At 33.2% G+C, this 16459-nt stretch overlaps 1 protein-coding gene across 4 annotated transcripts; it reads right to left on the bottom strand.

Moving 5' to 3' along the window:
* Nucleotides 1-7594: 7594 nt before the first annotated feature.
* LOC118052164 (FT-interacting protein 3) lies at nt 7595-11366 on the bottom strand. 4 transcript variants are annotated; one of them, XM_073405352.1, is made up of 3 exons: nt 10799-11366; nt 10646-10677; nt 7595-10366 (listed from the first exon to the last, which is right to left on the bottom strand). In XM_073405352.1, the coding sequence occupies exon 3, from the start codon at nt 10250-10252 to the stop codon at nt 7928-7930; it is 2325 nt and encodes a 774-aa protein (XP_073261453.1). In that variant the 5' UTR covers nt 10253-10366; nt 10646-10677; nt 10799-11366; the 3' UTR covers nt 7595-7927. The 4 variants fall into 4 exon arrangements, with proteins under 4 accessions (XP_073261453.1, XP_073261454.1, XP_034918900.1 ...); XM_073405353.1 differs by having other exon boundaries at nt 10646-10982; nt 11150-11366; XM_035063009.2 differs by having other exon boundaries at nt 11150-11366.
* Nucleotides 11367-16459: the final 5093 nt, after the last annotated feature.

Below are 16459 nucleotides of genomic sequence, written 5' to 3'. Positions count from 1 at the left end.
AGCGACGATTGCCAATTCTACACGTTAGGAGAGCATCTATTTTAACATAAAAGGGGAATTTTAATTATCAATTTGAAACTTCCAAGCAACAGATAAAAGAATTAAAGGGTCACCCTTTTCTTGGAGGGATGGGTAACCCTTAGGCGGACACATCCATACCCATTTATGTCTTGTACGGAAAACAGAAATTCGTCAGCCGAAAATGGGGTGAAGGCAGTTTTCACGCACTACAATTAATTTTCAAAATCCATTAAACTTTTTGCAAGTTCAATGAATATATATGATACTGTGGAGATGAAGATGACAGACATATATAATAAAGTTTGAACTCATGTACAATAAAAAAAAATAAAACCCTTTCACCGCTGGGTCACATACCTCAATGCCTCATAAAGCATCTTTTTAGTGAAGAGATCAGAGTTCATTAAATTTCTGGGATAAAGGGGATGGTGGAGATAGAGATCTTGCGATGTATAGCATGGTTTTAAGCGATCTTGCTTCGTTCTATCGTAGAATGGAACCCTAGTTTGAGGGAGGGGCCGGTCAATATGGACTTGGAGATTTTCATGTGAGGGTCCAAGAGTCCCTTTCCCAGTTTCTAATCATTGTACAGATTCAACAGGTGGGGGAGAAATCCTTTCTAGGGTTTGCTGTTTCAGCTGTCAACCACATTCTTTATATGTTTTGGCCTACCCTGAATTTCCACGTTCATATTTAAGCAGGATAATGCCCACCTCCTTCCTGCCTCTTGGCCATGGCAGAAGCAGCAGCTGCCATATATCATCCATAACCGCCGTATTAATAGATGCACGTCCTTTGCCACATTATTGATCCCACACTCATTTATAGGTGGGAAGTTGTGTATTGTGAGATTGTTTTAAATGAGAGGTGGGCGTAGCTGCAAGAGAACGTGAGAAATTGAGAGTAATATTGGTTGGGGATTGAATTACAAAAGAAATGACCTAATTGAACTCGAAGGAAAATCTTCTTAGCAGATTCAAGGCAGATTGAAAGAACAAATTAATCTAATGCATTTCTTGAATGGTTTTCCCAGTCCATCAAAGTAATTTACTCCCTGTGATTTTCATCTACCTTTTCTTCTCTTTTTTTATTATTGTGAATTGACGTCCCACTTGAAAAAGAAAAAAAAAACCAATTAGTGTGAGTAATTTGATTTTAGCTACCTAAGTACCGAATATTATCCCTTACAAGGTCTACCTTGACTTGGCTTCACTTGACAATTATATTTTTATTGAAAATGACAGTAGAAATAAAAAAAATAATTGAAAGAAGTTGATATATTGAAAGGATTAACTAGAAGATAACAAAAAAATATATATATATGAAAGAAAATCATAAAATAAAAGAAAAGAGAATTACAAAAATAAAAAACAAACACTAAAAACAAAAACAAAAATCAATAAATATATAACTGAAAAAAAATATCAAAATTAAAAAAACTGATACACCATGCTTAAAGCATTACGTTAGAAGCCCAGCTCAGTAGAAATAAATTTTTCAAACGTTTCACACAATAATGGAATCTGTGCTTGCACCTCCGATGTACTCTTTCCTTCGTTCTACGACTGTCTGAATTCTTACCCACAGGAGCATTTTCTGAGCTTTAATTGGTCTCCTTCTCAAATTAACCTAATGGTTTGCATGCAATTTCATATATATATATATATGAATGCTCATGCAAAATATATAAATGGTGGGTCAAAGTTGATTGAGTAAGCTTGCCTGTATGTGTTTTAGATTGACAGTGATTTGGAGCACGACTCGACATTGTTCAGGGAAAGCACACACAGTGGCGGAGGTAGGGGGAGGCTGGCAGGGGCCTGGCCCCTGCAAAGAAATGTTTTTTTCAGCCTCTCTCTTATAAATATTTATGATTTTAATAAAAGTAACTGAAGGTTTTTAATTTGACCCCCCTAATATTTTGTTCTTGTTCCGCCCCTGAGCACACAGATTCAATATTGCCATGACCTTGTGCTCTGAGTTTATAGGAAACAATCTACCCACTCTCTGTGAATATTGGGTAGCATAAAGCCAGAAAAGTGGCCTTAATTTGCACCCCATAACATGGAACAACGTACGTCATAAATTAGAAATCTTTACTCGGCTAGTTAACTTCTTAATTTAATATATTTTAAATAAAAATTACTTTTAAAAAACAAAACTTGTATAAGACTATAGAAAATTACATTATGAAAAAAAAAAAACATGACAAACGCTAGCCACTAATCATGATGAACGCAAAGGAATTTTCTATTTACACAAATTTTCAGAGTAAGAATAATCAAAATCTTCTCATCTTTTATATCAAATCGATAAATAAATAATCTCTTATAAAAAGATAGTTGGTGAAATTATAATCCATGTTTACCAACTTTAAAATATCTTAAAAACTTATTTTATAGAATAAAAAAATTCTGACAATACTGATTTTTATTTTTTTTATTTTTAAATGTAACAGAAGTTGACAAATTAGTTTTTACAATGACAAAACTAATATTTTTAAAAATTATTAAGAAATAGAAAATAAAAAGCTCAAAAATATTTTAAAAAATTCGGCATTATGTTTTTTGAAAATTTATAAGAAATTAAAAAAAAATCACAAAAATTTATAATTTCAAAAAAAAAAAAAAGGAAATTTTCAGCAATAATTATGTGAGATCCATAAAAAAAAAAAAAAAAAAAAAAAAAAAAAACAATTATGAGACCCATCATCATTAATTCATGTATACAAAACAAGGAGTCCCTCAATCATTTTATGACAATTCCCACATAATTATGTAAATGAGGCAATGATAAATCCAACTCGTAATAATTTTTTCGCATGACACATTTGTAAAAATCAATTTTGGGCCGATGTCTCATGAATATAAGTAGAAATGGGCCTGAAACCCAAGTTTTCTGAAACAAAATAAAAACAAGTCCAACATATGATCCAACTACTTTCAAGCCCAGATTGCACGATGGACACTTTATAGCGTACTCGCTGTCTCAAAGGCCTAAATCTGGTTGGTAAATAAATAAAATAATTGAAACAATTAATATTACTTGTTTATCTTACCCTAAATATTAATTAATTTCGAAAACACAAGATTACTTGACCGTAGACGCACCAGTTTTTAACTGTTAGGAGCATAGTTTTTATATCTGATTCAGTTTAATATCTAGGTTTTAGATTTTAATTTGATTATTAGGTTGTTTGGGTTAAATTTTTTTTAAAAAAATTAAAATAACATTGTTTTAGTAAAAAAAAAAAAAATCAACATGTTAAAACCGGGTTTTTTAACCAGGTCGCCGGATCACGCTGCCGAGTCAGGTCGTGTTTCAAAACTATGGTTAGGACTAGTGGGTTTGAAAGATTTTCTTAGTGTGCAGTGATGATTTTGTACTTGGATGAAAATATATTTTTTTGTTTGGATATGTATTATAATAATATTTTTTGTTTTTAAAATTTTATTTTTAATACTAGTATGAAAAGGCAATTTTAAAATTTTAAAAATATATATAATTTAAAACTAAAAAAAATAAAAAAACACGAACAAACAACGATGTTAAAAATCTTCATGATGTACATTTATCTTAAGTATGTTTGGTATTGTGGTAGTTTTTATGGTTGTGATTTAAAAAAAAGTATTTTATAAAAAGTACTTTTAGTTGAGGTTGGTATTGTATTTATATATGTTTGGTTAAAATTATGGTTAAAATTAAAATTATAAAATAAGTAATATATATATATATATATATATATATTGATGGTTTTAAATTTAAATATTATAGAATTAATTGCTATTATTACATCATGAAATAAATAATGCTTTATATACAATATTTTTTTATTTTTTCATTAAACCATCTATAATTCCATTACGTGCAAAATTCATCCGATAAAAGCTATAGTTTTTATAATTTTTTAAGGGTGTAATAAAATTAGATAAAATATTATGAGGTATAAAATTAATATTACAGTGCGAATCAATTTAATTCACTCTACACTAGTTTTTCGGGAAAAAAAAATATTATTCACATCACAGTGCGAGTGAATTTAATTCACTCTAAACTAGTTTTCTTAAAAAAAAATTATTAAAAATATTAATATACTAAAAAGAAAAAAAATTGTTCGTGAAGTGAATAGTGCAATTCACTCGTGAACAGTGCAAGTGAATTGCATTGTTTATTGTTTTAAGTGAACAATGAATGTGAATTGCATTATTCATTAAAATATTGTTTTTAAGAAAAGCAGCGTGGAGCTACTTCGGCAAAATTGTATTTTAAACGTGAATTATAGTGGGTCCTATAAAAAATAAATTGTGTTTTTTTATATAATCAAATATTTATTTTGTTGTGGTCGCTTCAAACACATAAACAATTATATAAACAAACAGACTTTAGATGACAGTGGAATTTTTATTTTTCTATACCGCACGTACTCAAGTCTTCTTCTTTGTTGTGTCCTTGTCAGATTCTTTCTTAATGTCTGTTTCAGACGATATACAGTTTGGTTGGGGTAGTTATTTTTAAAATATTTTTATTTAAAAATATATTAAAATAATTTTTAAAATTAATATATCAAAATAATAAAAAAAAAATTGATTTTTTTTTAATACAGTTAAACCATGAAAACAAAAACTAATTAAAGTTAGAGGGCATGATGAGGTAGGTGTGCATGGGAAAACAACGTGATGGTATATACTATGTTCTTGTGTTTTAGCCGGTCCTACTGTGTGGCTGTCACCTTCTGCCCTTTCATGGCCTGCCAAGTAAAAATATGGGCTTTTAAGTGTGATGTCCCTTCTCACCTGAATTTTTACAAAAATTTTACATCGTGGGTAGATTTGCAGTAAAAGACGGACAGTAATATAATTTTTAAAATAATATTAATATAATTTTATTTGTTTATGGGTATTCCAGTCATCAAAATTTACGTAAAAGAGTTAAATTATATTTGAATATATTTAATATACATTTATTTTAATAATATGATATTATTCTATTAATTTGATGGGTCTAAAAATAACTTAGATGTTATTAATTAAGTTAATATTAAATAATAAAAATAAAAAATAACTTGAATTAACTTAAATAAACTTTTTAACATCAGTCATGAGATAAGGATGAAAAAAAAATTAAAAGAAATTAATTTATAAAAAAGAAACTAGGAAAAAAAATGATTACAATGAATAATATTTTAGTATTTTTACCGGACATGGAGGAATAATTTTTTTAGAAAATAACATTTAGCTTAGCAATCACTCGAAACAAGTAAAACAATCATTCAAAAACAAAAATAATATTTTAAAAAAAAATTAGCATCATCTAATGGAGATGCTGTTAGATGGGTACACTATCATTGTCTTGGTGGCTTGACTTCTTTTTTAGCATGTTAATTGTTTTTTCTAGTCTAGTCTATCTGTCATCTGTCTAAGCATACATAAAATATTTCCAAATTATTGGTGAGCAAGAGCAATATAAAATCTGGGTTTTTTAAAAAAGTTTGGAGATTTTTTGTTTACAAAGATGTAAGTTTCATTGATATAAAAATAAAAACAAAATAACTTCTTACATCATAATCAGAAAACCAATCTAAAGTAAAACTCTATGAAAAGAAAATAATAGAGCTTTAGTGTCATCTAAGGACATTTGATGAAGTTGTAAAACAAATTCATTTAGAAAATGTTATGTGGGCTTTCAATGGCCTCTTATGTAATTGAGCCTGTAAGTTGTGTATGAAAATCCCTGAAAAAATAAGTTTATTATTTATTTTTATTGGTATTCTTCGTCTTCAACCTCTTATCATCATCTCTTTTCTTTCACTCGGAGCTTATTCTGACCTCAAAACTCTGTTATTTTTCTAACTCACAGAAGAGGATTCGTTTTAGAAGTTCTCCACCCTATCATGATCATCTCCCTGACAAAATACCACTCACCTCATCTTTCTGTCATTAAGGATCTGGGTAAAACTTCCCTTTAGCAATGGCGGTTCGATTTCGCTATCCTTCCAAGCAAATTTATTTGATAAGACAAAGTATTAAGTTATTATATCATCATTTTGTCGAATACGACAATGTTCAGAAAAAGTTGCTCACCAGCTACCATTAAAGAGTACTCCATGAGCTAGGAGCTTATTTTTCTCATTTCTAGAATCTGAATTCTGTGGTCTTGAAGTGGGTTGGTAAGCTACGATCATGGAGCCCCAAGATACTAAAGATGTCCCTTTCCTTTCCATTGTTAAAACATCTCCAGTAATCTGCTACCCAAGCCATTTCATAGTCCACACAGACGGACATGTCCATTGCAAACATGGTCTCTTGAAGCATTGCTTTCTCACAAAAACCTAATAATAACACTGTACAGCTTTTCCTATTCAAGGTCAATGCATATACTTCGTACATTTATTATCAAAGCAATAAATTGAAGCGTTCTTAAAACCATCTCAAAGCTTTCATTTTCGTGTGTATCATCCATGTCAGCTGTCATTTATTGCATCTTTTTTTGCTGAATTGAATCATTTTTACATTACAGGCGATGGAGGAGGTGACGGCAACAAATTAACAACAGGACTTCTAAAATCCAAAGGAACAAGAGCCACCATGACATTAATTCTCCGCCCATGCACAGTCACATCATTGGCCTAAAATAAACACCACTTCTCGCCCCCACAAGCAGAGAGGAGAAGCTGACAGAGACAGATCACTAGAGGAAGAGGCTTGATTACAGGCTGTAAAGAAAAAAAAGAAAAAGGCAGAGATAAGGTCCCCACCTCCCTAGAATACATACACTGCCATGGAATTACAAGAATCAATGAACATGGGCAAGAATTTTATTTTATTTTTTCTTGCTGACCCTTTTGATATTTCCTAGCAGTCAAAAACTGCTGTTGAAAATCAGACAACACTCCGCTATAGAAGGCACTTCAATCGACGATCCACTTTGAACTGCAAAAGCAGCCACCCCTAGTAACTTTTGCTTCTTTACCTTGTCCTCCTCTACCATACTTTCACCTCAGATGGTACCACCATGGGTTGATTCTTGATGCACCATTTTTATGCACAGCCACAAGGTTAAAGAAAAATAAAAAATAAAACATAATGCACATGCAGATCTAATCTTTTCTCAGTAATAGCATTTATTATATGCTCTTGTTCAATAAAAATACCCCAATAATTACGAATGCAATCTTTGCCTGCCTCCATATCTTAGAATAATTTATCTAGTAAAATAAACTAGTATGAATAATTGATCAAAATAAGCATAGCTTCACATAAAATAAGTTAGACAAGAGTGCAGAAAATAGATACATAAATTTCTCTCACTGATAAGACAGGATGTCCTGGAATGATAGAGATACCAAACAAGCAAGACAGAACATTTCACATTTCAGTGTAGAAAAGAACAAGTTGAGACATCAATCTAATCAGGTTTTCATTTAAAGTAATCAACCAGGTAGGGCAGGTACTCTCGAGATCCGCTTTTTACTCCCTGATTCAGTCCGTCAGACAGTGAGATCCAAAACTTCAGATGGTAAGAATTAGACTAGAACAGCTTAAAGAGGCAATGTTTTAGTAGGAATAAGCGCAAGTGAGGGAAAAAGAAGTCATTCCATTGCATGAATTTAACAAGGTTGAGATCAGAAATCCCCAATGGGTAATATCTACTAGATGTAGTCAAGCATAGAGAAGGTTCACCAAAGGTAAAATTCCAATCACATCCTACAAAATTACAAATGAACATGGATTGATTACCATAAAGCTCAGAAGTTTGAAACAGGAATCCTATTAAAACAACTTTAAATAACCCGCAAATCCACAAAATCCACTACCTTCATTATACCAGAACCACCAATCTTCTTCACTGACTTGAAAAGGAGGGCAAGACAAACGCTAAATGCAATTGCGGATAAAACTGGCTTTGCTCACAGCATGCAATCGGTTCTAGCTGGCAACCGCCGGAAGAAATTGAGTGGAACTGATGGAAGTTTGTGGCGGAACCTAGGATGTCTCAGCACATAAAACCCAGTGAGAAGTGCCACAACTTGGAAAGGAGTAACATAGAGAACAATGGCAGCAATCAGACAAAAAAGCACAAACAGAGCTGTGGCCCTTGGGTCTCGCCAGCTCAGCAGAGATTGCAGCCTCTCCCCTTGAGTAGCTAAATCACCAACAACAGTCTGAATCCTCCCCGCAATACTTCTCAAGCGATCATATCTCATCCTTACAATATCAGGAGGCCGCGAAGTAGGGAACGTGTCAAATTCCTCATCCAATTCATCAGGATGAGCAGACTCTGCATGAGAGAGACGAGTGTCCATGTGGGGAGGATGCCTTGGCCTCCATCTATAATACCAAACACCGATCAGGAAGAGATACAGGAAAATTGTGGGCAAGATAAGTTCTGGAAAAAGAACTAGGATTATAAACAATATGTGGATCAGCACAGTAGTGATTGGGTTTTTCCAATTGCATATCTGATCAAACCATTTTCCTACAGCAATTAGCCCACCAAAAACATTCATGATTCTAAAAAAGTTGGCTTTACTTCTTCTCATGCTCCACATGTGAGACCCCACATCCAGCATATATTCAACAATCTCCTTCCTTAATGGTGGCTCTGCCCTGCTCAGCCTCATTGACACAATCTGAGTGGCCTGATGCCTTAAGTTATCTAGCTGGCTGACAGTCAGTGGATGGATATAATGCATCTTCGGCAGCAAAGGTTGTGAATACATGTGCATCATATTAAGCAAGGATGAGCACGTAAAACGGACTGCCAAATGAATTTCTCCCATCTTCTTGACACCATTAGGATGCAGGACCAACAGTGGGTAGGAGTGTGTGTAAACCCTATCAGTTTCAAGTGTGGAAAGACGGATTCGTACCTTTCCGATCCTTGAATCCCTTGCCCCTCCAGGCTTGTCACCTCCATGCAAATGACAATTATCAAAGACCCCAATTGTTATGACAGTACAGGGATCGAAAACCTCCCAAGTATATTGCTCATTCCACTTGGGTGTGAAACTGTCGATAATGGTCCTTGTACGAACCCACTTCTGCCCATATTTTGCCACACAGTATGCATCAGTTGTTCCCCGACTATCCTTTGTCTTCATGGGCATCAATCCCTGAGCATTGAGAATACCCACTTCCAGTACCCCGATGCTGTTCTTCCACAGCTGTTTAGCTGTCGGACGAAGATCACTACTATAGTGTGTTGATTCATCCAAAACATGATAACCACCCTCCAAGCAGATCCTCGTGTGAATCCTGCTGGAAAACTTTGTTTCTTTCTTCTTTTCCCCTTCTACAATAACATGTCTCTCCAGATTAAACCACCTAGTGTTCACAGGCTTATGGTCCAACCTTCTGTCCACATAATGCATTGGAATCGCACATCTCCCCAATACTTCATCCTTGTTGGGCGCAATTCTATCTTCCACACTCAAAATCAAGGGCTCCTCAAAAGATTCTGCTGCCACAAACATAAGGTCCTCGTTCCACATAGGATTAATACTCCTGCTAGGAGAAACTCTTGTTCTCAAGACTTGATTTCCCAGGGTAGCTTTAACGTACACTTCTGGATACCTGCCTTTGTCACTTGGTTGCAGGTCCTGAGCTTCAATCACATTGACCCTTAAATACCATAATTTTGGGGAGAGATATACCTTGGAACGAATATTAGCAAGACCATCCGTCCCAGTAACAGTAGCTGCATCTGAATGCCATGCTTCTGGAAAAGCTTCATCTGCCTGTGTCCCCATCCACACCGCTAACATCAATTCCCCCTTAACTTTATCTCCCTTCCTATCCTCCAATCGATACCACTGAGGTGCCAAAGGACTATCAGGAGGAACCCGTTTTGGGACCTCATTCAAATCAAACAAAACCCGACCCATGAAATCATCCTTCACAAAATCCTTATCCTTAACAGTAACCTCAAGCATCGAGGCCTGAATACGATCCTTTGAGAATGCAAACACCTGGTTCCACTCTGGATTCGACTTCTTCTCAAAATGCCGAGTCGTACCCTTATAGTTTCCGAGTTTAACTTCCACATAAGGATCACAACTACCCGTAACATCCTTGGCAGGCAATTCCTTGGCCTTTACGACCCGGACATAAAGATATTGCATCTGCTCCACAAGATCATAGGTGCTTGTAAGCTTGTCACCGGTGATCTTCCCCCCTCCCAGATGGGGATTGGTCTCTTTCAATAGAAAATCCTCATGTAGAGGCCTCTGCATCTTGTTGGCTCAAAGGAGAGACACTCAATCTTCAAGTTGAAGTTGAAGAGTTTGTCTTCTATTGAACCAAAAAAAAAAAAAAAGCTTTGAATTCAATCTTTCAATTCAAAAACCCTGAAATATAGGAACAAAAGATCCAATTAGCCGTTAGTAATACCAAACTTAAGTAATTTAAATAGTAAAGGAGACTTGATAATAGGAAACTAACAAAATCCAAATATTGAAAGAACCAAAAGTAACCTTGACAAAACAAATATGAAAGGGAATATTTAAAAATAAGAAGTTAAACAAACCTCCATGAACTCAAAACGACATTAATATAAAACAAAACTACACAGAATGAACTCTAATATTTCATCAGATCCTTCAAATGACTGTTACGTGCAAACAAACCTTCAAATCTTCAGATCTGAAACGCTTCAACGCTGTAAAGAAAAAACACAGACAAACCAAAAATCGGAAGTCATAAAAAACCAAAACCAGAAATTATTAAATCAAGACTTTTACACCAAAAAAGAAAAACGAAACAAAATGCTCGAAATGTACCATAGACTTTCTTTTCCAGTTTGGTTGCTCGGAAAATGCAGGAATGTCCGAGAATAAACCGTATACTATCACAGATTTTCCATTTCCTTCTCATCAACTCATAACAAAGCACATTCAACAACTCTTTGTTTGGTTTATCAGAACGTTTGCATATAGTTGAGATTTTTCATTTTATTTTCCTTCACTTTTACTCATTTTCAAGGAAAATAAAAGCGCCAAACAAACAAACAAAGAAACCAAAACCAAAACAGCAACATTACAACCTTGAAAAACCAGAGCAAAAAGTAACGTCCAACATGGAACAAAAATGCTCAAAACTAAAAAGAAAGAAAAGGATTATCAGCAATATACCTTAGAGAACATGAGGAAGAAGATCCAAAGAAAGAACCCCGGCGCTCCTACAACTACATAGACAGGTAGAATCAAGAGGGGGAGGGGGAGTAGCGGTGCTTTTGCTTTTGCTTTTTTTTTTTTTTAGTGTTTATTTCTAATATTTGTGTTTATTAGTGCTTGTGTTTTTCACTTTAATGAATCTGGGTGAGAGAATACACACAGAACATACTCTTTCTCTCACTTTTGCTTTATTTATTTTTTTGGGTTCTCTGCTGTTTTGTCTCTGTTTGTGTACAGAGGGGAGGGGAGGTACGTGGGGCCCACAATCAAGCGTGTAAAGGACTGTGGTCGGGGCTCGCACGTTTAGTGACCGTTTATTTTTCAAGGAGCTTTGTTTGTGGGGGCGTTTGGGTGTTTTTTTTTGGGTGGGTGAATTGGATATATTAGGAACCCTCGTAGCAAGTTAAGCAGAGAGTCTTTTCATGTTCTGTGATTGGATTGGTGATGAAAATGATATTGTACGATTTTATTATTTTTGTATTTTGTGTGTTAGTTAAGGCATTGGAGATGGATTATAGTTATATTATATATTGCCTGGAGTTGAATAGCCATGTCAATTTATTTTTAAAATATTTTTTATTTAAAAATATATTTAAATGATATTTTTTTTATTTTATAAAATTTATTTTTAATAACACCTTAAAAAATATAAAAATAAAAAAAATCAAATTCATTTTAAAATGCAAGAATAAACTGAATTGAAATATACTCCTTATGGATATGGTGTGAACTTTTTAGCTTGAGATTCAATGATAAAAAAAAAAAATTATTATTTGTGTAGGTGTGTTTGTTAATTTAGTGTTATTTTAAAAAAAAATTATTAATTAAAAATATAATAAAATAATTTAATATATTTTTTTTGGAAAACATTTTCAAAACCATAAACTATAGTAGTGCCAAACAGGCACCAAGTAATTGAAATCACAATAAATTTAATTATTTTTTAAGGTCCGACAAACTTTAAATTAAATGAAGTTAGAATTAAATTGAATCTTTAAATATCCATACATATATTGATGTGGATTTTATGGTTCCATGATACCAATACAAAATACGTATTTATTATAAATATTAATTAGATATTTGTTTTTATGTCATAATATTAATATTTTGCATCAAATTTAGTTTAAAATAAGACAAATTACTTTGATTAATAGAGTAATAATGCTTCTTGAGGAAAAAAGCTGGAAAAGAGGAGCAAAGGGACCCATATTTAAGTCCCTTTATTAAAAGAGTTGATACATTTACGTACGGTGCCGGTATTGTTTTTGATGTGTGGATGGAAAATGTGTTGGAGAATATGTAATGGTTGTTTTGAAATATAATTTTTTTTGTTTGGAAGTTTATTAAAATAATATTTTTTTTTTATTTTTTTTAAAATATTTTTAAAATCAAAATATTTAAATATTTAAAAATCTTATAAATTTAAATTTAAATAAAAAATTAAATATTCAACACAATTTCAAATTACTCCGAAACAAAAGTATTGGTAGATTGCATTTGGAATTGCACATCGGAAATAAAAAAGACATTTAGAATTATTAATTACAGCTTAGGCAAGTTAATTATCCTCTATCTAAAGCCATTTTTCCAAGTGAATTTGGGAATATTATATAGGCTGTATTTTATTTGAAAAAGAAAAGAAAGAAAGAAAAAAAGAAAAAGGGTAGCCTTGAGGCCAACAGTGTTTCTAAAAGTTGCCTTGCATGTGAATTGCATATTTACCAAACAGTTCACAGTGACAAAAGCTTTGCTGTCCTCTGATGGAATTCCAACGTAGGAAAGCGTGCACCTTTGTCGAGTACGCAGATACTTGCATCCCTGACGTCTGTTTTAAGGTCGAAGTTTCAAAGCATGCTTAAGGGTTACGTGTCCTTCATTGAGGTAGGCTTCATGGTAAGTGTTTGCGGCTGGCGGTAATGTTGGTAATATAAATGCCGTACACGGACAAAAGGGTTATTTTGTAAATTCAATGTTTGGCTTGGGTTTTTTTTTTTTTTTTCTCAACAGTGTCTTGGGCTCTTTTATCAAACTGGACAGTTTGGTAAGAGATTTAAGGTTATATCACATGATAAAAAAATATATAGGAAAAATAGCATATTTTAATTTAACTGTTAATGAAAATCATGGTTTTATCAATAAATTATTAATAAAAACAGTGGTTACATTAAAAAATTGCTATTATTAATAATATCTGTATTAAACAACCGCTAATAATAATAATGGTTGTTCAATATACTATACTAATATAAATAATTGTTGTGTTATCTAGTATAATTTCAGTTTAATATTTAAATTTGACATAAAACAAACATTAAACCATCACAACCTTAGAAAAAAAAATATAAATTATCAAACTTCTAACCTGTAATTGAGAGTGTGATTAGAGGCTGATTAATTATAGCGAGTTAAGGTTGATTTTATTCTTGATTTTTGACTCAGTTTTTTCTTTTAGCAAGAGTAGTGGCCAAGGAGAATAAAAAAACTATTATCTTCTTACTATACCACTCCCCAAAACTTTTTCAAAGTATATCATTCCCCTAAAATTTTCTTCTAACTGTATCAGTTTTTTAAAAAATTAAAAAATTAAAAACGGTGTCGTTCATGCTCTCTAACAGAAATATTGCATTGCTTTCGTTGGACGCCCGCTAGCTTGTAACACCACCGCAGACGGCGTTGCAGGCAAGAGCATGTCTAAAAAGTCCATTTCGCACAAGAGATAATGGTCCAAAGAGTGGAGTACTTGGCTGCTCATCAAAGAAAACAAGACAAATTAAAACTTCCCTACAATTGAGCCATGGTTGTGGAGGTTTGCCTAGCGTGTTTCTTTCGTTTGTTAGCTAGGTATAATCGTTTTTTTCTTTTATTAAGGTATAATATTTGCTTTGAGAAAACATTTTTTCAATGTTTTGAGAGAATATCAGTTTGGTGGGTTTTTTTCTTAAAAAATAAATGAAGAGAGGTGCAAATTGGCTCGTAGTTTTAAGAGCTGAATTGTGGGTTAGATGGGTAAATTTATGGGATGATGGATTTAACCGAGTCTAATGGATTTTTTAAATAAAATAATATTAATTTATATATTTTTTAAAAAATAATCAATGCCATTTTGGTGGGTTTTTTTCTTAAGAAAAAATGAAGACGGGTGTCGAATCTCACTCTATTTTTAATCAAGCCACCTAAATTTAATAGAGTTAACTTTTTATACAATTTAAAATAAACCCGATTCAATTAAACCATTAGTCAACAAATCATTAGTCACCTAAGTTTTTGGCTTACTAAATAAATAAATTGAATTACGTTTGAGATCATCTGTCAAATACACTCTTAACAATTGAATATGGGTTTATGAAGAAAAAAGAAGAAGAAGAAGAAGAAAATCAACCTTAAAATGGAATAGATGTATCGCATGCTTTTTAAAGAGCATGTTCGAACCTGCATAGGGTGGGTTTGAATTGAGTGTTGTAGTCACTAGGCTAATAAATGGTGAAAAAGAAAACGTTGAAAATAAAATAAAAATAATTTTTTTAAAAAAAAGATGAGATGTATTTAAATCCACCAAATGATAAACAAAAGTCTGAAAATTGACCCAAAATACCAAATGTTTCTTTTAAAAAAAGGCATGCTTTGACCCTACAGGCTACAGGAGTACAGTTTTGTGTTCGAGAGAGAAAATTACAAGTCCATTATTATTCGGCTTATTCTCCTGCACATCGTTAGCAACAACTTACTTCATCAGAATGCAGTGATAGATAGATGGAGACATGCATGCAAAGTGTCGTCAAGAACTTATACGGTGTTATTCCTCATTCAACCTTTGATGATTTATCCACGGAAAGTTCGATGTTTTTTGTCGACATAATTGACGGGATCTGCAATCAAAGGCAGACACTTGGCGTGGTGGGTTCTACAAGCAATCATCTGCCTTCATTTTCTCTAGATTATTCCATCGATCCCTCACTGTCAATAATAACCGAATATCTCTGTTAACCAGTCTCCGTGTGCCATGGAAGGGTGACTTTTGCAAGTAATTGACCTCTCTGTCTTAGTTCATCAGTTATCACTCACTTGCCTGAGATTTTGTGTCGCCGTCGCTATTAGCCGTGTTCATTTTATTATTTTAAAAGTGTAAATCAAAGCCTCACGCATGCATCATCATGCAAGACACAGCTGGGATAGATTTTGCTATTTCCTTCCAACTTTTCCAGCACGACCTTGTAAATGGCGGAGAAAGACATGGTTGATCTTCCCATCACCTCCATGGTTTTAATTTGAGCAAAATCAAAGGAGAGTTCAGTATGCTTGATGTTTCTGAACACCATGGAGCAGTTTGCGTGCTCCAAATCTCACCCTTTCTGCCTTTCATGTTGACGTCGAGGTCCTTCTCTATATAAATAGCGTCAAAAAATTCCAAGCTATCACCTTTAAGCTTTGAGAAAGAAAATGAACTGAAGCTTTTCTGATTCAAGGAAGAGTGTGTTCTCACTGCCTACTGGCTAGCATAGTTGGGGAGTAGAAGAGACAAGCCTATCGAAGCTACAAACACATTTGTACTTGAGACAGAACTACTAAAAAAAAAGCCCATGCTGTGCAGGGGATTTGGAGCCTTGTGTCATGTCTAGGAGTTCGGTTTGACTTTATTTTTTCAAGTCTTTGAAATTTTTTATAAAATTTAAAATTAATATTTTTTTATTATTTGAATATAATAATGTTACAAATAAAATAAAAGGTATTTAAAAAAAAAAAACAAAAGACAACTATTGCCACGGCCTGCGAGGGATCCTTCCTGTTGTCGGGCTGCCTCGCTTTAAAGAGATTTGAGGGTTTAGTTTGAGGCCCATCGGCATTGGACTGGCCTGGATCTAGGCCCAAATAATTTTTGGGAAGCGGTAGAGAAAGTGGCCTCTGGCAAATTCTCTCCTTTGTTAAGCTTAAGTATGGTTTAAAGATGGCCTGGAAATTAAAGGCGGGTTATGAAAAGAGCCACTAATGAAAACACCTTTCTATTACAGTAGGCAAACGCGCAGTAAAATTTATAGAATTGCCTGAAGAGCTTACCTTGAAAGAAAAAAAATTTACTCGAAGAAAAGATTGTTTTTTGCTTGAAAAACTTGTTTAGAAAAAAATTTATATCTTCAAAAATTCATTTTTTTTTCTAGACCCTCTATTTATAAAAATTTATAGGATTCTCATATACTTTTTCAATACCACATGACATAATTTTATTGGTTAATTTTTATTTGATGAGTTCTTGCGTTTATAATAAGATAT

The sequence above is a fragment of the Populus alba genome, chromosome 16 (assembly GCF_005239225.2).
Source record: "Populus alba chromosome 16, ASM523922v2, whole genome shotgun sequence".
Taxonomy (NCBI): domain Eukaryota; kingdom Viridiplantae; phylum Streptophyta; class Magnoliopsida; order Malpighiales; family Salicaceae; genus Populus; species Populus alba.
The sequence above is the reverse complement of the archived record's forward strand: the minus strand, read 5'-3'. Positions and strand labels throughout refer to the sequence as shown.